At 40.5% G+C, this 22,827-nt stretch overlaps 1 protein-coding gene across 3 annotated transcripts in view; it reads right to left on the bottom strand.

Moving 5' to 3' along the window:
• Positions 1–196: 196 nt before the first annotated feature.
• tjp2a (tight junction protein 2a (zona occludens 2)) overlaps positions 197–22,827 on the bottom strand; it is a 40,709-nt gene continuing 18,078 nt past the window's right edge. For 2 of the 3 annotated variants that reach the window (XM_073477427.1, XM_073477426.1), the window contains 23 exons: positions 19,208–19,261; positions 15,444–15,568; positions 14,542–14,644; positions 13,526–14,300; positions 12,976–13,079; positions 11,425–11,578; positions 10,038–10,149; positions 9,031–9,161; positions 8,850–8,934; positions 8,555–8,705; positions 8,112–8,220; positions 7,591–7,810; positions 7,094–7,281; positions 6,885–6,980; positions 6,711–6,790; positions 6,421–6,631; positions 5,873–5,973; positions 5,545–5,769; positions 5,282–5,386; positions 4,841–5,047; positions 4,282–4,359; positions 2,841–2,926; positions 197–2,696 (listed from right to left, as the gene is read on the bottom strand). In XM_073477427.1, coding sequence (XP_073333528.1) covers positions 2,540–2,696; positions 2,841–2,926; positions 4,282–4,359; positions 4,841–5,047; positions 5,282–5,386; positions 5,545–5,769; positions 5,873–5,973; positions 6,421–6,631; positions 6,711–6,790; positions 6,885–6,980; positions 7,094–7,281; positions 7,591–7,810; positions 8,112–8,220; positions 8,555–8,705; positions 8,850–8,934; positions 9,031–9,161; positions 10,038–10,149; positions 11,425–11,578; positions 12,976–13,079; positions 13,526–14,300; positions 14,542–14,644; positions 15,444–15,568; positions 19,208–19,261 — 3,657 coding nt within the window. In that variant the 3' untranslated portion in view covers positions 197–2,539. Of the gene's footprint in view, positions 2,697–2,840; positions 2,927–4,281; positions 4,360–4,840; positions 5,048–5,281; positions 5,387–5,544; positions 5,770–5,872; positions 5,974–6,420; positions 6,632–6,710; positions 6,791–6,884; positions 6,981–7,093; positions 7,282–7,590; positions 7,811–8,111; positions 8,221–8,554; positions 8,706–8,849; positions 8,935–9,030; positions 9,162–10,037; positions 10,150–11,424; positions 11,579–12,975; positions 13,080–13,525; positions 14,301–14,541; positions 14,645–15,443; positions 15,569–19,207; positions 19,262–20,444; positions 20,727–22,827 lie in introns of those variants that run through there. The other variant, XM_073477428.1, reaches the window with a different exon arrangement.

Below are 22,827 nucleotides of genomic sequence, written 5' to 3'. Positions count from 1 at the left end.
CCAAAACCCAAAGACTCATTTGCTGTCATAAATGACAAAGACAGCAAATCCTAGTGATATAGAAAAGAGTTATCGATTATCAAAAAAGTTGGCAATTAATTTTCTTTTTCAACTCACTGACCAGTTGCGCTCTAGCACTTCAAACTGTTCTAAGAATAAAAGTGGAACCTGACGCTTCCAAGAAGACACGCTGAAAAACATTGTAAAAAAGAGATTTATTTATTGAATTTGAGTCTTTCTGTAACACTAAGGAGATCACAAACTATATAAAAAAAGAAATCACAAACTAACAGACATTTAAAAGAAACTGATCGACCAACATGATTGTCGTCACCACATTCCAGTTGCTCCCGTGTACAAAGACTTGACTGAGTTCACTGTATATTCAATATAAAAACATATATGTAATAACAATGTGATTGTCTCTGGTTGTGCGCAGCAGATAAAGACGAACATACAAACTGTCAGAAACATCAGGTTTATGCTGCGCAGCATCCATTAAATCGAACTCCAACCTTAATTAGTCTTTACACCATCATCTGAGCAGTGTGTGAAATCTGAGTCTTTTCTCTGCTCCGTCTGTTCCACCTCGCTTCAATACAAAAATGCTTCACAGGCACCTCCACAACCTTAATTTATGGAAGTGTATTGCATTTTTCGAAGGACACATTATCTTGTAATTATGACTTCCATATGTTGTAATTTTTATAAGTTATGTTGCATTTATGAGATCCTTCTGTGTCTCATAGTTACGGCTTTGCATCTCCAGGATTTTTCTTTGGTGAAGGAAATTTGCTTCTGTTAGTTTGATAAAATCTACAACTTGTTCATTGTCACTGTTGACAAAAGTGTAGTGGTCAGAATGCACTGAAAATATCCTCTTTTTTTAAACCTAAAACAGCAGGTGTTAACATACTTTGCACTCACACACACTGCTCATTGCTAACATAAGAGCTACAAGGCACTTGAACATATGCTGCTTCACAGAGTGCACACATATTACACAGTGCAGTGTATATACAAATGTTGAATCAGGAATGTAGAGGTGTACAGTAAATCAGAGGAGAGACTGCAGCAGGGTGATAAGAAAAGGAGGACTAACAGAGCAGCTGCTGACCTGTGTATAACCTACACAGATACAGTTGGATTTTCACACTATTCTTGTATAAATGAGCCAGAACGTTGGTGGCACACAAAACTGCCAGATACTGTACACAGCCTACAGTCCCATATCTATGGTTTGGTTGCAGCTTGGTGTTAATTAGCTCCAGTTTCTGCCTTCTGCATTATCATTACAGGCCAGTAACAGAGCTAAGCGTCTGTTTTTCTGAAAATAAACACCTGCCCCTCTTTTAAAAACCAAGATGAATAAAGATATTTCCAGAATCCTCTTCGGAAATTATTTCATCTGTTGAATGATAAAGATTTTTAACCTGTTTCCCAAATTGTGACTCTTTCCAAAATAAAACTTAGACAGTAGCTGGAATAGCAGGCCATGTGTCCTCACTCAGTTTGTACGAGAAGTTGTGTCTATACTGTTACTTTACATAGGTTTTTGAGCATTAAACCTGCATTCTCACTCATAGTCATTGGTTTCAAAACAAGTCGGATTGTATGCAAGCTTATGAAAAAATGACTTTCTCACTGGATTTACTACCTCAGTAAAAAGTTTCCTAATGAGTTTATGGTCTCAATCATTAGTTTTAAGTGTTCTTCAATACAGCATGATGTTCATTTAGTAAATTATGGTCCCATTTAGAGTAAAACAGACAATAAAGAAGTAGAGTATTCTTTAGGGTGTGGCTGCTTTGTGAATCAGCTCTTCAGTCAGATCCAATCAAGATATCCTCTCCAACTACACCATGTTGTCCAAATATGGTCACTTTAAAAACAAGATGGCGACGGCAGTAATGCCAAACTCAAAGCTTCAAAATGGTCGCCCACAAACCAATGGGTGATGTCATGGTGGGTCTACATTAGCAAGGAAATTCTGCCGAGGAGGACACTTTTTTCCAGATGATGAGAAGAGAGTTTATGGATTCTGGAAATACTTTAAAAAATACATAAAACTTATTGTTTAAAAATCTCTGGGTATTTATCTTTCAGAAAAACGTGCTGAGTGACTCCACTGCAATGGTAATACATGTGAGACCAAACCTGAGGCTATTTGTTTGTGTAATGGGGGAAACAAAACCTCACTTGTAACAAAAATCTCTTCAGACACATCCAAACAATATATACAATGAAATATCTGGTCTGTGAAAAGTTACGTCAGAGGAATCAGCCATATTTTGTGTAGGACTAGTGATGGTTTCACTTACCCAACACACTCTTCCTAAGACTACTGTGTGTGTCGTCAGCATGAACTCGTGTGAGTGCAACATGTACAGTAGTGAGACGACAGTAATGAAAAGTGGTGACATCTTTCAAGATCTACAAACAAAGTTCGGAGAGTTTACATCAAGGTAGAGCTGCGCGAGCTGTTACCAAGGCAACAAACGCTGTTTGTCTGTTTGACATCACTTCCTGGTTCCCCGGCCTACAGCTCCGTGTCTTTGTATTTCTGAGCATTGTAGTATCCTCTCTTGGTCTGCTCGGCCAGCTGTCTGCGGTACTCGGCCTCTTCGTCCTCGTGTCCTCTGCTCTCAGAGTACGGTGGCCTGAAGGGAGTCTGATGCTCGGGATTGGAGCTGGAACTGAGTACACGAAAACACACACAGACGCAGCAACGATCCAGAGGTTTAGCTTTTTCTTTTGCAAGACCAAACTTTAATAACCTACAACATATCAATACACATACATCATTTTGACTGTGCTACAAAGAAGAGTGGAGCTCTCACCCTATTGGCTGAGGACGGTTGAGGTTGGGTTTTGGCAGTTTCATCGGGACGGCGTAGATGTCTGGGTGCTTCTGGGCGATTTCCAACTGTGCAGAGAGAAGAACAGACCCAGATATGTCAGAACTAATACAACATTTATAATAAACACACCACAAGATATCCTAACTCTACACAGACCCCACGAGGCTACAAGTGTTTATTCAGCTCTCTCCAACTCTCTTTACTTAAATGACATGGTCACATTTTTTAAACAACACATGCTCACATGTACGTTGGAAAAGTTACTGGTTACTTGTTGTTTAAGGGCCAGTATACGCAGAAGGAATGATTCCAGCAAATATTGACTCTCTTCATGTACTTGGCTTCTATTTAAGAAAGACTTGGGAAAAAAATCCTATAAAAAGGGACAGTTCACCCCAAAATCAAATACACACATTTTTCCTATTACCTGTAGTGCTATATATCCATCTAGGTTGTTTTACTGTGAGTTGCAGAGTTCTGGATGTATCAGCCATAGAGATGTCTGCCTTCTCTCGAATAATATAGCATGGCACTAAGCTTGTGGTGCTCAAAGCACCAAAAAAATATTTGAAATACTCATCACCAGTGTCTCTATACAGAAACCATGACCTGGTTACTCAATATAACTCACAGACCTTGTTTTTAGCAGTTTCAAGCAGGAAGTTTTTTTCTACCAAACTACTCCATATTAACACGCAGAAGGAAACATGCATCTACTCTTGGATGATAAGGTAGCTGACTAAGCCAGCTAACGTTACGATGTAGCTGAAGACACCATTAATGTTTACATCTCGCGTTGTCACGAGCATTAGCTTCTCGTCCATGAGTAGCTGCAGTTCCTTTCTGCCAAACTACACTCACAAACGGTTTGTGAGTGTAGTAGAAAGGAAATAGTTCCCACATTAAACTGCTCACAACAAAGTCTGTGGGTTATTTTGAGTAACCAGGTCATGATTTCTGGAAAGAGACATTGTTGGTGAGTTTTTCAAATGTCTGTCTTCTTGGCGCTTCGAGGACCACAAGCTGAGTGTCATCTAGTTCCATTATATTGGAGAGAAGGCTGACATCTCTAGAACTGTCATCTCACAAGCTCTGCAACTCACAACAATCATGATGGATGAATAGTGCTACAGTTAAGAGGAAAAATATGTATTATTGATTTCGGGGTGAACTGTCCCTCTAAGTTTTCAAATGACCCAAGCTGTTGAGATGGAGGGAGGACGACACCTCAGGGTTACAGTGTTTACATTTTATTCTTATGTGAATTCATTGAGCATTTAAAAATAAACATTTAAAAGATATTCTTTGCAATCCTCTGCTAATCTCTACGTCTGTTGTGTTGCCACAGTCAACATGAAGGATGAGGTCAGAGCAGCTCAGCGCTGCTTCAGGCCCTAATAAGAATAAAACCAGCACTGACTCGAGCATTTTCTGCCTCTTGCAGTTCCAGCATCCTCTGAGCCCGGGCCAGGTGGTCCATCTGCTCAAAAGCTTTAATCTAGGAGGGAAGAAAGAAACTTTAATTAACGTTCCAGTTTTTGATGAGACACAGCATATAGTGCACATTCACATGACATGGTTCATATGAAGGTGACCGTCAAATGAATGAAATTTCTTTATGATAATTAAGTGAAATGAAGACGGCAGAACACCATTACGATGGATGATGAGTAGTTATGATTTTAAAGGAGGGCAAGACAAATGGAGACACACTCAGTTACCTGGTCACCCATTCTCTATTTCATATTAGAAGCAAAGAAAGCAAAGGAGGAAGAAAGTGGAATAAAAATCATTTAATAACTGGATTAAGGCTTCCGTCTTGAACATCAGAAAAACAGTCTAAATGCCAGATGAGCCAGAAGAAATGTCACTTAAAGAGTACTTTGTTGAAGTGGAAATGTGAGATTTAATAGTCCAGAACAGGAACTACTTTGTTTGTCTAAAACTGCACCAAACAAAGAAATAATGATGACACTAACCTTGCCCAGGAAGGATTTGTTGGCGGGGTCCTGCTCCTCCTTCCCCGGGCTCTGCTCCTCTGACGACTGGTTCAGACGGTTGAGGCTGGGCTTCAGGGCCACGGGAGGGGGAGGCGGCCTGTTTCCACCTGCTGCGTCACTGCTAATGGTGCTGCTGGAGTGTGAGTCATAGCTCCGCGTTGAGTCAGTCCGAGTCTGAGCCCGCACCTGTCACAGGAGAGGACTGTGCATTACATACTGGACCATTTGAAAACTTTGTTTAGCTGCAGGATGGGTTTTGGTGAGGATGGCATCGCACTCCTTTAAATTAAAACGTGTTCCAACTTGTGAGCATCTTAAAGTCTAGTCAAAGGATTCAAACCTTACAGCCATACAGTACAAACAGTAGACAGAGAGAAGTTATGAAGAGTTTGCGGGGAGGAAGCAGGGGGAGGATCTCACCTTCGGGGGTTCGGGGACAAACGAAGGGGGAGGGCTGGGCTCTCTGTTCAGCACCTCTCTGCTCCCTGACCTCCTCATACGAGCCCGGGGTTCAGGGTGAGGCTTCTACACACACACACACACGTACACATACACAGGAGGGTTGTCAGGGTCAGATTGCGCAAACACAAATTTCAAAACTGACAGCAAGTCAACCGTGGTGAGAGTTAAAGGGTATATACAGTAGCACATGAATACTGTACAGTATCAGCAGGCTCTCCCACCTCATCTGGCAGTACGGGCTCCGATGATCGACTGATGGCCGACACTGGCTGCGGCTCGTCCAATGTCTCGTCCAGCTCGTTGTCAGTGTAAGCCCCGCCCTCGTCCGCTGTGTCTTCGTAGTCGCTGGTCAGACGGCTGTCCATGCTCAGGTAGTCTGCGCTCATCGCCGATAGGTAGGACATGCGGTCGTCATGGAGATCCAGGTCCTCCTCTGAACCATCCAACTGAGGAAAGAAAGTCATGATACAGACTCAGTACGTGATTACAGAGTTACATACTTTGTATTAGTTTGAAAAATGTGTGACACACACAGATAGTAAGACTCACCTTGCCCTCACACACCCACACAGCTCTGTCCTGCTGCTCCTGAATGGAATCTTTCACGCTGCCGTACCATGCATCATTGGCCGAGTTCAGGTCGACACTCGCTAAATGTGCACAAAGACAAACAAGCAAACAATGTCAGTTAATCAGCGTGAATCTAAACGATTCATCAAAGGTCAGTTGTGTGAAATGTGGGTAAAGGGACAAGAATGCATATGCATAATATAAAATATGATATCTTGGGTTCTGCTATATCTGTTCTGATCCTTTTCTTAAAAAGTCCAACAATGTTATAGTTGAAGGCCCGAGGATTCACCTATCTCTTGAATCCTTTATTAAAACTAATGTTTTTTAAAAACCATGTTATTAAGGTTAGCCTTATTTTTTATTTCATCATCCATTTTTCCACTTTTGTACTTTTAATAGCCTAATTTTACTTGCACATTGGTACTTTTTGCAGTCTTGAAATCTTAGTCAACTTTTCAACAATACATTTGCATTGATTGTCATTATTGCTTTGGAGTGACAGCCACTTTCATAATAAAACCCACCAGTGAAAAGGTGTGAGCAGGTCTTCCTCAGCTTGACGGCCTGCTCATACAGTTTGCGTGCGCTGCGGCTGGATCCAGGTAGCAGGCGGTTCCTCATGGTCTTGACGCCTTGCTTACTGTCTGGGTTCAGGAAGATGACGATGGGATACCACTGGGTGTAGTTCAGAGTGTCCACAGCTTTAGGAGTAACATCCAATAGAGCGTGACGATCCTGGGGAAACAGGGTGGTTGAGTATTACATGATGTAATAGTATTTTCATAAAGCTGCTTTTTTTTCTAGTGTACCATACCTGTTCAATGATTTGTCTGATGGTGTTAAGTCTCACCACTCCAGAGGATTTTTCACTTCCTGCATCCTTGGGCTCCGTTTCTGCAAAAGGGAAGAAATTATTTTACAATGCAGTCATTCAAGAATACATTACATCTATATATGTTATACAACACTCTAAGATGTAAGCACTTACTGGCGATGACAAACTCGTTTGGCATGTCATTAGCCAGTTTTTCATTCACTGCATCGGAAATGGGCCCAAATATCACCACAGGTCTCCTAAAACCGGCTGAACGAAACATCAAACAGGACACAAATTTAGTCACAAGTAGACAGGACAAACAATCAAAACATATTTTATGTGAAACTGCAGAGTGGCTAGTGGATATATGATTTGGGTACCTTCACGTAAGACCACTCTCTCGTAGGCGGGGAATCGTGTGGTGACTGGAGCTGCGCTCAGGTCCTCGCGGCTCTTGCGTAAGTCTTTCTTCTTCGCTGCCCTTTGACCTCTCAGCCTCCAGAAGTCCCCTCTGTCGTTACCTGATGCTGCCCGGGCAGCATTCTGGACGTTGGCCATTTGCTCTGCTCTGTGAGACAAAATAAAAATGAGCCTTAGTCAGCATCATGTCTCATAACCAATTCTAACTTTTTTAATTAATGCTTGATTTTCCATGCTTAATGATTTGGAATGACTCTTGGTGAACTGAGCTGGGCTGGACTATAGAGCTGATCAGAGGATTCAGTAGTTGCCAGCTGCTTCAAAGCCAGAAAATGACTGGAATCTCTTCCAGCATGGCTGATACTAACATTACAGCTTCACACATATTATACGAATCACTTTAACAAATATTTAACCCTATATACATGACTACTAAGGCCACAACCCCTGCACACACCTGCTCTTGTTGGGGATGATTCCTTTCTCCATCAGCTGGTTGTCTTTGTCAGAACGGATTGCCAGCCAGTTACCCAATTTGCCATCATAAAGTGTGTCTGTCACTTTGAAGATCTCTCCTCTGCTGAAAGGAAGGCTCTGAGGAGCCTCCTTCTCAAACTCAAAGTGGGTCCTGATGAAGAAGGAGTCACCTCTGCCAGATGCTAAAATGTCCTTGTACACTGAAACAGAAAACAAATTTAAAAAAGAACACGTCAATCTGGGTTTATCCACTTAGCTATATATTGATTATGCCCCTTTATTTGGACTTTATTTGAATGGCAAAAGACATTAAATTTGTTTCAGCCTTTGTTTAAGTTGAGTTTAGAGTGCAGACACAGGAACTTGTCAACTTAAGTGTGGGGTTAAAATATTTTAGCACGTTTTGCTGTATTTATCATACGTTCTTAAACATTTTGTTATTAACAGCAATACATATTTGTATTAGTTTTATTAGCACCCATCGTCTTTACACAACAGTACCTTCAGGTTTGCTTTGAGCAAGAATGGTTACATCTTCTCCTTTGGGAATCTCCAGGAGGTAGAGGACAGCATCCTCACGCACCATGCCCCTGAAGTCCATGTTGTTCACCTGAAACAGTCAAGACAGACAAGAAACACTATTAGAAAAAGTGGTATTGTATAAAATAGACAAAGGATGGATTACTTCTTGACTGAGCCCATCTTGAACTGATGAACCCTGAGACACAACACACAGTCCTCAGTTAAAGTTAAAGGCCAGATCGAAACTCAGTGTTGTTACATAACTTTAAGTATGCCTTTCTTGTATATGTCTTCAAGCAAAGGCACCTACAACCTGGTAAGAGTCTAAAGGGGATCCTGATTAACAAATTCTGTGTCATGTGCTGTCGAGTCACCTGAATGTTTTATCCACATGTATTTTTGTGGAATACAAGAAGTCTCACCTTCATTATCTGATCTCCAGTGCGAAGACCCTCCTGCTCAGCCGCGCTGTCTTCCTGAACGCCAGCGATGAAGATACCGACATCATTTCCCCCTGCCAGCCTCAGACCTACGCTGTCACCTTTCTGGAAACGCACCATCACTGTGTTCGGCCTGGACGATGAAAGCAAAATTTCACAGTCACAACAAAGGAAATAAAAACGAAGAAACTCCTAAACAATTCTGAGCTGATCAAACTGATGTGTGGTCAAAAATCTAAACAGTGTGACCCGGAATTACTTTTTGTTATATACTGACCCATATATGTCCTGGTCCTCTATGCTTGGCTTCACTGGCACCTTGGGGGGAGCATGAATCTTTGGGGCTACAATGGGCGATGGTACTGCAGAAATAGAAAAGAAACATGTTACAGCATTCAAATTTACATCTACTCAAAACTGGTGATTCATATATAATTTAGAAGAACTGAAGTGTTTACCTGGTGGTGTTTCCGCTCGAGGCTCCTCCCTCTCTGTCGGTAAAGGGAGCGTGTCTTCTACAGTTCTGTCAGGAGCTCTGAACGGTGTCGCCATGGCGCCCATTTTTGCCAGCCTGTTGGGCGGGTCCTCTCTGGAGATATCACGTTCAAGTATCAGAAAAAATGTCTAATCATTCTGGTGACCACAAACAGGCTGTCTACAGGTTATCATGCACTTTAAATTAATGCCTTTTACAACCTGTTTGAGATCATTTTAAATAAATTTAAGGCAGATTTTTGGACAAATCCTGTTTCTCTTATTCAAGCATTGCAGCAAGTATCAAGGTATGTAGTGTATACAACACGTGGTCCCGTGCAGCGATAGGTTTTATGAAGGAATATGGCTCACACTATTTAAGATTAATCTATATTTTGCCAACAGGTAAGTGAAAATATAAAGAAGGTTCAGTAGGTTTTAAGATTTTAACTTCAGAAATGTGGGCTCAGGGAGAAGAGCTCGACTAATTTTGACGAAAAGAAACTTAAAGATGGATAACTGAAATTAGACCTCACAAATTCAAATTTAAGACAGTCTAAGACCTTCTAAGTACCTGCAAATATCCTCACAAAATGTCAGTTTAGCTGGGGAACTTTGCTGCATGTCATCAACCCCCCAAACCTGAACCTCAAAAGTCGATCAAGATAAATGCAAAAAGACTGGTGAAAAAGAAATGTTTAGACAATTTTAACGTTCTGGCACATAGTCCATCACATTAAATCATTGAGGAGGAATTTCTATGCATCCACCGATTAAGCTTCATGAGGCTTTAATCAACATAATCCTGCATTATCCTGATTTTCTGCTGTATTTAACAACACACAGATATTAAAACACTGAGGACGTCTTAGTAAAGCTGGCTTTGATCATCTAAAGATGGATCCTGAACCCAATAAAACAATCAAGGAGTTAAATCTTTAGGGGAGGAACTAATTCCTTCCCATGGCTTTAAAACCAAATGACATCTTACCTGGGCTTATCTCTCAGCCTCTCATTGGAGGAGTGGGAGGAGAGGTCGGAGTGGTGGCCCCGCCTGTCGTCCTGTGGAGAGTAGGAGCGGTACGATTCGATCTCTGAGATATCTGCAATGCAAAACAAACGGGCAGAAAAATATCATTCTGAACAAACTTCAGGTTCCCCGTTGTCTTCATGTTTAGGTTATAAAAACTGAAAACATGTCTGGAAAAGTCAAATGTTTCATTTCTCCTTGATGTGCCTGCATTTCTAAAAAATTATATCGTGAAAATTGTATTTAATATTCAAATGGCCCATGGGTCATGGAAACAGAAATGCGCACACAGACAAACAAAGGTCACATTATGACACAAAGTGGAGTGCATGCAGTAACTATGCTCTAGGGATCTTGACAAAGATCACTGAAACTTAACAGGACAATGATATTTTCATGCATTTTAACATGGCAGGATTGATGAAGCATGGCAGTACGACTACAGAGCAAAATGAGGGAGATGCACTTCAGGTAATTTGAACCTTGCCGAGCTGAAAATCCTCACTCACAGTCACGCACACTCAATCAGGCCCTATTGTTCTCACAGATGGTTACAGAGAGGGATGTCGGATGGCATACACCAGAGGCCTGCTGTGGTGCGAACCTTAACATAATGAAATTCTGTCATATCCAGTAGTAGGATTATGATGCCAGATTAGATCACCCTGCCTGAGGCAAGTGAGGACTTTCACACATACACATGCACACGCATGCATGCACATACACACACACACACACACACACACACACACACACACACACACACACACACACACACACACACACACACACACACACACACACACACACACACACACGCACACCCAAAACCATACAAAGTGGGTCACAAGTCCTCTGGCTACCCCCCCCCACCCTCCCTGCAAACATTTGGTCGGTAAACAATCCACTCACACCACTTATCTAGATTGGTCCCAACCAATCACAGCGTGCCATCTGGTCATGTGACACTAAAACCAGGTATAAAGGAGTGAGTAATCATTGGTGGAGGAACAATGATGATGGTTTGGTGAGTCTCTGGTTAGTTCATAGTGGTGGTTCTGCTTTGTTAAGTATTTGTACATATTAAATACTCAAGTATCTGGTTAATGGTTAATAATCAAATAAAACTAAATACTGATGTGTGAGTAAAACCTTTATTTTATGAAGGGAAAACAGGTTTGGAGGACAAATACAACAACAACAACAACAACAACAGCAACAATGTTTCCACAGTTGATTTATATGAATTTCATACACAGTGGGTTTATATGTGATGATGGCGGCCACTCGCCAGTTTTTCTTTACACTGGATAGGACCTGCTGCTTTTCATTTTCGAGTATCTCTCACCATCGAGCTCCGAGTCGCTGTCAACCATCGGGGGGACTCGGATCAGCACCTGCCGTTTGTCTCTCTGCACCACCAGCTGCAGCTTCCCGCGAGATTTCTCGATCAGCTTCCCTGCGTCGCTCAGCGACAGGTTCTCTGTCACCGTACCATTAATCTGACAGAGAGAGAGGAGATGTTTATCAATGTGCTGCAAAAAAACAATGCAACAGTATAAGCCCTGTGCAGGATTTAAACAATACTGTTGTGGAGAGAGACTGATCATGATAAAAATCTTTGAGAAGAAATCTTTCATCCTTCTAATTTATGGCTGGACACAGATTTCAGATGTGGCTGTTTAATAAAAACATTTAACTGATTGTTATGTTTTTCAACTATTTACATTTTACAGCTATTCTTTTTCATCCGTGATATGAAAACATCAGATTTCCACACAGTCAGAGAAAGTAAAAGTGTGCATCTTGCTCATAGTTCAGTTAAAAAATCCCAGTGCACCACATAGCATCTCTCCTGCTGGGCAACTGACAGCAGTGTCAGCCCAGGATTCAATCACAGTGGACAGCAGTAGAGGAGGTTGTACCACCATCTGAAAAGACAGTCATCACCAGAGTAGTGTCCCACTGCCTTCTGATTTGAGTCATTTTGTACAGTTTACAGCCTGCCATGCTGTTGCTCCTCAATTGCTAGGTGTCAAATGATGCAGCTACAAAACAAAAGTGCACTGATTCAACAAAACCCAAGTTGACTCTGGGTCTCCTCAACTGATGATATGAATCATCGACTTATACTGGGCAGCTCTACATGACATCCTAAATGATGGTAAGTTTGAGCACAAGTTCGTGTTCGAGTTGAGCCACAGGGACCGAAGGCACCTAGAAAAAAGTTATTTCATTTTAATAATCAAATTGATAATTTGGTATGCAAAGCTGCAACTTATTTTTATTTGTTCAGCTTTGTTTAATGTAAGGATGTGCTTCTTTTTACCGTTTTACATCACTGTAAATTGAATATCATTGGCTTTTTTCAGACAAGATCCCAGAAAACATCACTTTGGCCTCTTAACACTTGTTCTGGGTATTTTCACTATTTTTTAACCATTAAAGGTCCAGTTTGTAGGATTTAGCAGTATCTAGTGTTGAGGTTGCAGAATGCAACCAACTGAATACCCCTCCCCTCCACTCACCTACAGTGGCTGCTAAAACGTTAAAAGCCCTCTGTAGAGTCAGTGTTTTGTTTGTCTGTTCTAAGCTACTTTAGAAACATGGTGGTGCAACATGGTGGACTCACCATTGACAACCATCTCTAGATATAAAAGACTCATTCTAAAGTAGCAAAAATGCAACAATTCTTTGTTTCAGGTGATTAAACACTACTGAAAACATACAAAATATTATATTACATTTCTGCCCATATATTCCACTAAATTCTACACATTGGTACTTCAAGAGGACTAAAATATTAAACAAAAAAGAGAGATTAATCAATTAAATAATATGACTTATGCATCCTACTCTCAGGCAAAGCTTTATGGTTGAGGGAAAACCTTGACCCTACCTTTAATATAATGTCTCCTTCCTGCAGATTCCCATCTCTGCTGGCAAGTCCTGTGTTGGTCATCTCTTTGATGAAGAGCTGACTGCCCAGACGAAGGCCATACTCTGGAAAAGATGGTAAAAAAGAATCATCTTGCGTGGTATCAACACAGAAACACCTATTTATTACTTGTTTTTTGCTCTTGCTGGAGTCATCGGTTTTAAAATTGGTGGTATAACAAAAAAATTGTTAAATGTGCAAAGCTGGCATCGGATGCCTGATCTGACTCATATTCTTGTTTACTTATTCTTGATCAGTCAGTTACTGATTCACAGTAAATGAAAATGACAATGTTTAACAGAATTTATTTAGTGCAAGTTCTTGCATGTTCTTTAACACCTGGGAACTTGCCTTCGTTTGTTAAATGCAATAGTGTTCTTACTTTACACTTCAGTTCTGAATCTTTGGTAATTTAACATTTTTGAAGGTTCCAAGTATATAATTTGTTTGACAGAATGGAGTCTGACAGCTCAACAATAGAAACTAGTAAAAAGGTTTGTTGGTTTCTTACCTTCATTGGGCCGGTTCTTCAGCAGCAGCACATTCAGGGGTTTCTCCAGTGGTTCCAGGTCCCGGGCGGGGCGGGGCAGAGGGATGGGCAAGGCGGCAGGTGATGGCGAGCGTTCCAGGCGGTCTCTGCTCCCACTCCGCTTCAGCGGCTCCTCGTACTTCCTTGGGTCACTGGGGATGCGGTCACGTCCTCGTTCAAAGCTAAGGTCGCGTCGGCCTCGAGCTGGGCTGTGGCGCAGGTCTGGGCTGTTGGTGCGGTCCAGAGTTCGCTCACTGCGGTAGCGTCTGTCTGGACTGTGCTCCCTGTCGAGGGCTCGTTCACTGCGATAACGCCGATCAGGACTGTGGTCTCTGTCTAATGCACGCTCGCTGCGATACCTTCTGTCTGGGCTGTAGTCACGGCCGAGTGTGGGGTCCCCCCTGTAGGGCCGCTCCGGGCTGCGCTCTCTGTCCAAAGTGCGACCTCTGCTGCCGTCTCTCCTGTACTGCCGGTCTGGGCTCAGGTCTCTCTCGATGCTCCTGCCACGTTCCCGCCGGTCATAGTCCCTGTCATAGTCACGCTCACGTGTGTGATAGCCAGAATCCATGTAGCCTCCTCCGCCACGCTCCCTCTCCAGGCTGTGGTCCCGCCCGCCGCCACTCCGGCCGCTGTACACACTGCGGCGGTCCTGATCGTAGTTGTAATCGTCATTGTAGTCATTGTTGAAGACTCTGTCATCAGGTGAGGGGGGTCGGTTCAGCAGATTGACTGGGACCTTCCTGGGCCTCTTGACTGTCTGTTGATAAACAAGACAAAGAATTCTTCATTAACAACAAAAAACTGATCAATAAATCCTAATTCTTTATAAAATATATTTCTGGGTTTGTAGCCTTTCTTAGTGCTAAAATGACAGAGACAGCGATGATACACATGGAGCGAGAGAACGATCAATATATGTGATAACTTTTCCAAGTCTCCATGAACTTGGTAACAAAACAAGAATACATTTCCAACAACAAACCAAAGACTATACTTACTATTTTTGCTACTTTGCCACACTTCCTGAGGGTCTGGACAGCAAAGGTGTGGAGGGCCCCATCCATGGGGATGGCATTCACCTGCACCACTCGGTCATTCTCACTAAACACAAACACGTTGATGTGAGTTTGACATGCTAAATTTAAAAACAGTTATTTAAGGTATTCTCAGGCTGCTAAATGTGAATACCAAAATAAAGACATAACTTTAATATGTGATTTTATATTTTCATATGAACCTAGAGCGACATATGGAACACTACCAGCTTTGTATCTGTTCAGCCGATTGCTTGGAGCCTTACCAAATTAAATGTGACCGCTGCAAGTAAGGAAATAAATCTTTTGAGCCATAAAAATATGCCAGACAGCTTTGATTTGTTTTTTAATCACTAAAATAATCCTTGTTGTCGGTTGTCACATAAAAGTTAATAAAAAATTTTACACTGATTGATTGATCAAATGAGTCATAGGTTTGTTGTGGAGAACTATTCCAAAGGGGTTAGTGTGGGCGATATGGATCAAGTCCCCTATCAAGGATATGTTGTTTTATAATTCAGTATGTCATAAAACAGCATCTTGTGGAAGATTATGGATAAATCCTGTAAATTAAATACTGTCTGCAATGTTATTTACAATAAAATGGTCCTGATAAATATTTCTTTTGCCCATCACGATCAAACACATACAGGAATATTAAAAGGGGCAGTAAAATCTCTACAAGGGTCCATAGTTAAGTCCTGTTGAATGAAACATCAATAGAACAACATTTTTTAAAGACAGATAAATTGTTTTGTTTAAACAAAGCATCTGACAGTATCTATCCTCACTAAATAACAGTTGTCTTTGGTTGTCAATAAAGTCGTGTTTAACCAATGACCAAAATTATGACCAACAGTACGCACAACAACAGGCCGTCGGCAGGTCCTCCCTGCAGGACGTCGGACACCACAATGGACGTCTCGCCACTTTCCTCGTTGGGGTTGTCCCGCCCCCCGGACACTGCGATGCCAAAGCCCATCTTTGGATCCTGAGAACAGAAAAATACAACATTTAAATCATGTCGAGTCTTTGTCTATTCTGTGTTTCAGTGTGTGTGTGTCCTGTAATCCCTGCGGTGTGGGTCAGCTCACACTGTATCATCATGGCTGCATGTGTACTGTACATTGCGATTAAAGGGATTTTGGCTCAGAATGTGATTACAGTTTTGCATACTGGAGTCATGTATGACTGTGCAGCAGTTCAGCGCCTACATGTCCATCTTCTGTAGCATCGTGTGTGATTAACAACGATGCTAATCCTTTGGCTTCAAAATATTTGGAAGTGTGTATGAGCACTGCGACTGTAAATTAAAATGAAAACAGTGTTGAATATATGTCAACAAGCTCAAACAACTCTGTTTTAAAAGGCTCCTTGCTTCCTTCGCAGCATGTTTCGGATTTGAATGATTCTACCTGCCACTGCTCCAGTTCGCCCAGATGAGATTAGGTCAGAGATTTGATGACCCTGTCTCTTTATCCCCTCCCTTCCATCTGTACTTAAAAAAAAAAAAAAAAAAAAAAGCCCACACAATTCTACTCTTCCCTCTGTCTCTAGCAGATGGCCGTGAAGGCAGAGGGAGGGAGAAAGCATGAGCAGAGAAACAAACCGTGGTAAAAATGAAGGAACACAAGAGAAGAAGACTTGAAGACAGCAGACATCATTCTAAAATATTGATTTCTTTTGATGTGATCAAATAATAAACAAATAGTTTGGAAGAAACTTGAACAGTAAAACAGATCGTTGCTGTCAGATGTCTCAGAAATGTCAACTTTTCATGATCTGAGCTTTGTTTTTAGACTTGACAAGAAAACATGTTTGACATGATCAGATTTTTAAAAAGGTTAAAGAGCCAGGGAGAACAGAGATTACAAAAAACGGTGTGTAGTTTTTCCAACTGTCTTAAAGAAGCAGGAACATCAACACACTGCTTTAGTGAGAATTGGCAGCAAAGACTGTAAAAGCCACTGTGTTACATTATTGTTTCTACTACTGGTTGAGGCAGGAGATGATGGGATTTAATGGTATGAATGGTATGGTGTTGGAGTGTGTGCATGTGTGTGTGTGTGTGTGTTCCTGTGCATGATTATTCAAGTACACTACGTACTGTTATTTTTGAAGAGCAGTGATTCTGTAGTATCGCAGTATACTTGTCTTTACCCACTTTGTCATTATATCCACATCACTGACAATTGTTTATAAAAAATATCACTGTGTTAAAAAATTGGCAAAATACCAACAGCTATCCCTACAATATTGTCGCAATATTGATATTCAGGTATATGCTTAAAAATATGATATTTGACTTTGTTGCCCAGCCGCAGCATTTATGAAGTGCTTTTGAGGAGATAATACCAAAATATCAAAATATTGAGACATATGTCATATATTGTAATATAGCCAAATATTGAGATATTTTTTTCTGGCCAAATCGATTGCTTTGCTACCTCTCTGTCCCTCAGTGTTGACATTTGGTCATGTGACCGTGCAGTACACACAAAAGAGTTTATTCAACCCCACATTTTAAGTGATCGTAAATCAGTTGAACCATGTTCAAATAGGTAACACAACCAACATATGTTGTTGTCTTTTGTAATGTTAAGTCGTCTCTGTTGTTGAAAAGTTACGATAACCATATGCATGTTTACATCTAGAATTTTTAGGTACATTTTTGTTTATTTTACATTCTACCATATTCACTTCACCATTTTGCTGAATGTGGCACATTCACAAATGAATATTATTTGTTATTTTATGTCATGAATATTAACATGCATGTTGAGTTTCAAACTCGTAGAAGTTTTACAGATGGATTTTTTACTTTCCTTTAACCATTCCAGGTTTTCTTAAGTGTAGAGGCAGTAGCAGAGGCAAGATATTGAAAAAGCATTTGGTTAACAAATGGCAGAAGAGAATAAAAAGTGGATGTACGGAGCAAATTGCGACAGCTGGCTGTGATGGGGTGGAGACTCTGGGGTCACAAGCCTGCGGCAGAGGACCTTTTTGCACTAAATCTGCTTTTCTGGCTCCAGTGAACCTCAGCACGAGACAATGAGCTCATCAGGATGATTACCTAAGCTAAACTGGTTTGCTCTGCTCACACAGTCATACACGTGTTTAACATTAACAACAGTGTAGAAGCCAGTTTACTTGGCTGGTGGAGAGATGTGAATCAAGAGATACAACATGAATGTAACCAGTGATTATCTCTACCGTGAACTAGAATGTTACAGTAGCACAGAGTATTGAAAGCTGGCACTGAATGTCTGGTCAGATTCATAATCTTGTATATTAATTTGATCAAATAGATTTCCTAAAACAGAAACAACTGCCAGTTTAGACTGTTTATTATTAAGAATAGTATTGTTGCACTATCAATATGGAGTTATTTGGTTAAAAATATGATATTTGATTTAATCACTGAAGCCTTTTGAGGAGATTTCAAAATATTGAGAAATATATTGTCTACCGCGATATAGCAGAAAAATACTGTCATATTATTTTAAGGCCAAATCGCCCAGCTCTACTTCTTTGTTAAATGTAGAAAAACCTGTTTATATTTAGTACGAAATAGAAAGAAATCATGCAAGCTTTGGTATGGGTCCATGTCATACACCATCACAGTCTTACACACAAGTTAGGCAACAATTTCTCACTCAGTCGGATGTATTCATTCTGTATCAACTTGAAATAAAAAGAAACTGATAATATTTTGAAAGTCATGACATGCAAAGAAATGGTCATTTGATAATTGACTAAAACTATTACAAATTTTATCAGAGTTTCTGTCAACTGACGTATTAATTAACCATCTTAACCCATCTCACCAACACATTAAATACAGGGCTGTAGCCTTCACTTTAGAAATACTGTGGTTATGAGTCCAAATTCCCCCTGCAGCACCCAACCCCAACAAACGTTATACAATCTTCTGACTATTTAAAGAAAACACCAAAATTCCACATTTTACCTTTAAACCTGCAATAATTGATTTTGAGGCCAAGTGGGGGCAATGCAACTGACTGTAACCACAAGATTAACATATTACGAACTTGTAAAACTGATATGGCAAACTGTAGCCAACAGTGCCTTATAATTTGCCCATTGAGCAAACATGGAACAACATTAGCATTCATTTGGAGCCATGTTTGTGTCCACGTTGGAATTTAAGTCCAATAAAGACATTTGCTCTCTACCAACACTTGAGTAAAATATGTGTCTCATTAGCTGCTTAATAATTCACTATATTAATTCACTATATTCATCATAGTAATATATAGATCTATAAAAGATAATATATTTGATCCTGCTGTGTTCGTTTCTCGCCACACAAGGAGCTCAGGAGCTCACCTGACGAGGCTAATTAATCGCAATTCTGAAAATTAAAATAAATAATTTTCATGATTGCATACGTTTACTCTGGCTCTCATTCAGCGGACAGAGGAATGTCTGTTACATCTGTAGTCTGGTCCCTCTTTGCTCTCTTTAATATAAGCTGACTGCAACATGTCACACTAATCGTTTAAAAACCCTCATGTGGAGCACTGTGTATAACAGCCTGGTTGTATGTCTGAAATTAAAACACTGAATGAGATGAGATCTGGTGTGTTTTCGGTGCAGATGGACTCACCCTTTGCAGGGTCACGGTGTACTGCTCCCACACGGTCTCCTCCATAACCGGGTTCTGTGCAGAGAGAGGGAAGATTACCATGGTTAGTTTCATTTCATTGAACAGATTAATAATGTATTACGTGATATAACAACAGAGCCAGTTCATTAGCCTACGCTGTCGTTACACAACCAGCAGCTCTCAGGAGAACAATGACAGGCCTCTGCTGGGCTCTTTACAACAAGTGAGAAACTTCTGCCTCAGGTTGATGAAATATTGATGAGAGCACTTGAACTCAGTTAAATTAAAAATAATTCAGGATGAGAGCACTTCCTCTACAGCCTGCTCCATGAAACCACCAATAAGTTACATAAGTTTGGAGCTGAGATAATTAGTTAGTTTGTTAATTAGTTGTCAACTATTAAATTAATTGCCAACTACTTTGAAAGAAAAAGTCCTTCTTAAATGTGAAATATCTTTGGGTTGTGGACAAAACAAAACATTTGAGGACATCATCTTGGGCTCTCGGAAACAATGATTGCCATTTTTCACAATTTTCTGACATTTTATAGACCAAACAACCAATTGATCAATCAAGAAAATAATCAGACAGATTAATCAACACTATAAATAATTGTTAGTTGCAGCCCTACAGTCCAGCATAAGATATATACCTACTGAACTCTCATAACAACAAACTGACAACTCAACAGTCCAGGGCCACAGCTAAACATTACTTATTCATCTAACAATCCTTTGATTGATTATCAAGACTAACAACAAATACTGGTGTCCGAACTGATTTTGTTCGACTAAAAAATACAAATATTAAATATTGTGAAACAGAGAAACACAACCATAAGTTTGCATTTAGGAAAATGAAAGCAGTTGTATGTCATATTTTTGCTCTTTTTTATTTTAGTTTCTTGTTAGGTGACTGATCAATAATCCAATGGGCTCTTCCGTAAGTCCAAACTAACTTTTGTAAAAAATATTCGTTCATTTAACTCAGAATGAAAGTGGATTTCCAAAATCCAAAACCACAAGTCATATCTCAGACTGTGAAACCACTTTTCTGCAATTCTGGATCCCTCATGTCAAACTCGACTCGACTCAACTCAACTTAACCTATTTCAGAAACACTCAAAAGGTCGATTAAAAATAACCACAAACTCTTATCCATTACAGAACCAGTCAGGTTCAGCTGCCTGCCACAGATCCGATCACATCCGAGCCCTGGTAGCAGAAACACACTCACGAGTCCCTGAAGGATCCGTATGGTCTTGACCGCATGGGCCCATTTCCTGTGCAGGCTGAGGACGGTCTTCATCGTTGGCGCGCTCCGTCTCTTCCTATCTGCGTCTCTCCCTGTTCACCGCCAGCGGTGCTCTGGCAGACTGATGTGCGCCACAGCCTCCTCCATGGTCACAGCTGCACAACCACCAGCAGCTCTCTTCCTGCATCTGCCCGCCTGCCTGCCTTTGACGTAAGAGGGATTCTGCTGGCCTACATTCAGCACAAATCCCACCGTCTGCAGACAGTGTAAACATACAGACACACCAACTCCTGCACAGGCACGCCGTGATTAAACGCCAGAGTGTTCATCCATAATCACAACAAACCATACGACACATTTTTGGCTTGAGGTCTGCTCACACTGTAACGTATATCAGACACTCACATCAGCAAAGACAAACTAACAACATACGTGTTCAGAGTACAAATTGGAGTTAGTGGCAGCACAATGGTTGGGATTTGAAGTTGTTTTTTTAGGTAACTGAAAGTGGAAAGTGAAATATGTGTGCCGCTGACATCTCATGCCCAGGCTTAGTGAAACGGGGGCACAACTCGAGCTGGCAGCTCACCCATCATAACCCACTTTTTTGATCTTCTGGCCTACAAGGGGAAACCAGATGACCAGCAGCAGCAGGAGTGAGACTGCAGGGAGCCAACAGCACTGTGTCTGAATAAAGACAGGCAAATGTATCGAGTCCTTGTTTTGGCACTGCAATTTGAAATATCCGTCTAGAATTTCATTTTGAACATATCATCAAAGAGGAACAGGATCTGTTTACAAAATTTTCTTGACTTTTGCTTGGAACAGGGCTGGATAAACTGCATGTCTAAACTGTTGAAGTGATAATAATTTGAAAAGCACAACTATGTAAATGCTTCACATTTTTGCTTGAGAAAATGACTGAAACAATTAATTGAATACTGAATTGTTTGGCAATTCATTTCCTTTTAATGTTTCACTGTTTTTACTCATCATGGTAGCTCTAATGTAAATATGAACATTTTAGTCACAATGTAAGTGGGATCTCTAAAAAGACCATCATGTTCTTGTTGTATCCAGTGTTTTACCTGGGTTTGTGCACGTACTGTAATGGGTGGAGGGTCTGGTGTTTTTCCACAAAGAGAATATTATGATTTTCAATTTTTTCACCTCATCTTGGACCATTAGTATTACAATAAATGTGTACAAATAGTTGAAAAAGTTAGACCAGATAATAAATAAACAAACAACAGACAAAACCAACGACAACCATTAGATCTGTCAATTAGTTAGTTAGATTTTGCTGTCCAAACACACTTGTCCTGTCAGGCTAAATTACAAACTGGAGCTTCAACAGGAAAAACTGCTATCCCAACTTTCAAACCTATACATTGTTAATTGTCAGGTTTAGTATATTTTGCAGTATAGCCTGTATTTAGTACCAACTATGACATCGATAAACAAAAGCAGCACCAGGAAACAGTAATTCTTCTGTTTGTTTATTTGACTTCCCTTTCCACCAGAACCAAAAAAACTGCAGCAGAAGAGAACACCAAGTGCAAACAGAAGAAACATTTTAACTCATGAAAGTCAGATAAATGTCTTAAAGGCAGCCTACGAATGTGCTTAAAGCAAGGCCAAACCAGTTTGAATCAGAGCGCCTTCTTGCACTATGTGATATGATTGTGACGGCTGCTCGCAGGCAGGCCTGCTGGATAAGACTGAGCCTCCTGAGTGATGCCTATTACATAACAAAACTCAAACATATTTTCACTAATGAGGAGGGAGGTTGGAATACTGGGTCATTCTCGCAGGACGTGACTTGGAAAACAAATTATTAAGAAAGACGAAGTCAACTCTTCAAAAGCCAGAAATAAAGCATTCGTGGGCAGATCTTAGTCAACACTCTGAAAAACAGCAAACTGGTTTCATTTATTCTATTCCTTTCTGGTTGCATTCGTTGTTCTCATTGTTACTGATAGACTTGATTGGATTAAATATTATCTTTTTAATCATGATTTCCTCTACTGACTGTTTTTGTGATGAATTGATTCATTGTTCAGCTTATAAAATGTCAAGCTATGGCCAAACTAATATCCACAATTGTCATGTTTTGTTAAAGATCGATTAGTTGTTCAAAAGAAAACTGATTAACAATTAATTATTTCATTAATGTTTCAAGCAAAAATATCATTTTAATATCAAATATCAAAAACATTTGCTGGTTGGAGCTTCTTAAATGTAACGATTTACCTTATGATAGTAAGAGCTGGTATAACTGAAATTCTTTAGTACTAGTTTCAGTGCCAATGCCAATAGCAATTAAGAAAGACTGACTGGTTTGTGAAATTGTATTGAATTTTAA

Source organism: Pagrus major, chromosome 12 (genome assembly GCF_040436345.1).
Source record: "Pagrus major chromosome 12, Pma_NU_1.0".
Classification (NCBI taxonomy): Eukaryota; Metazoa; Chordata; class Actinopteri; order Spariformes; family Sparidae; genus Pagrus; species Pagrus major.
Note: the sequence above shows the minus strand (reverse complement) of the source record. Positions and strands in the feature narration are given on the sequence as shown.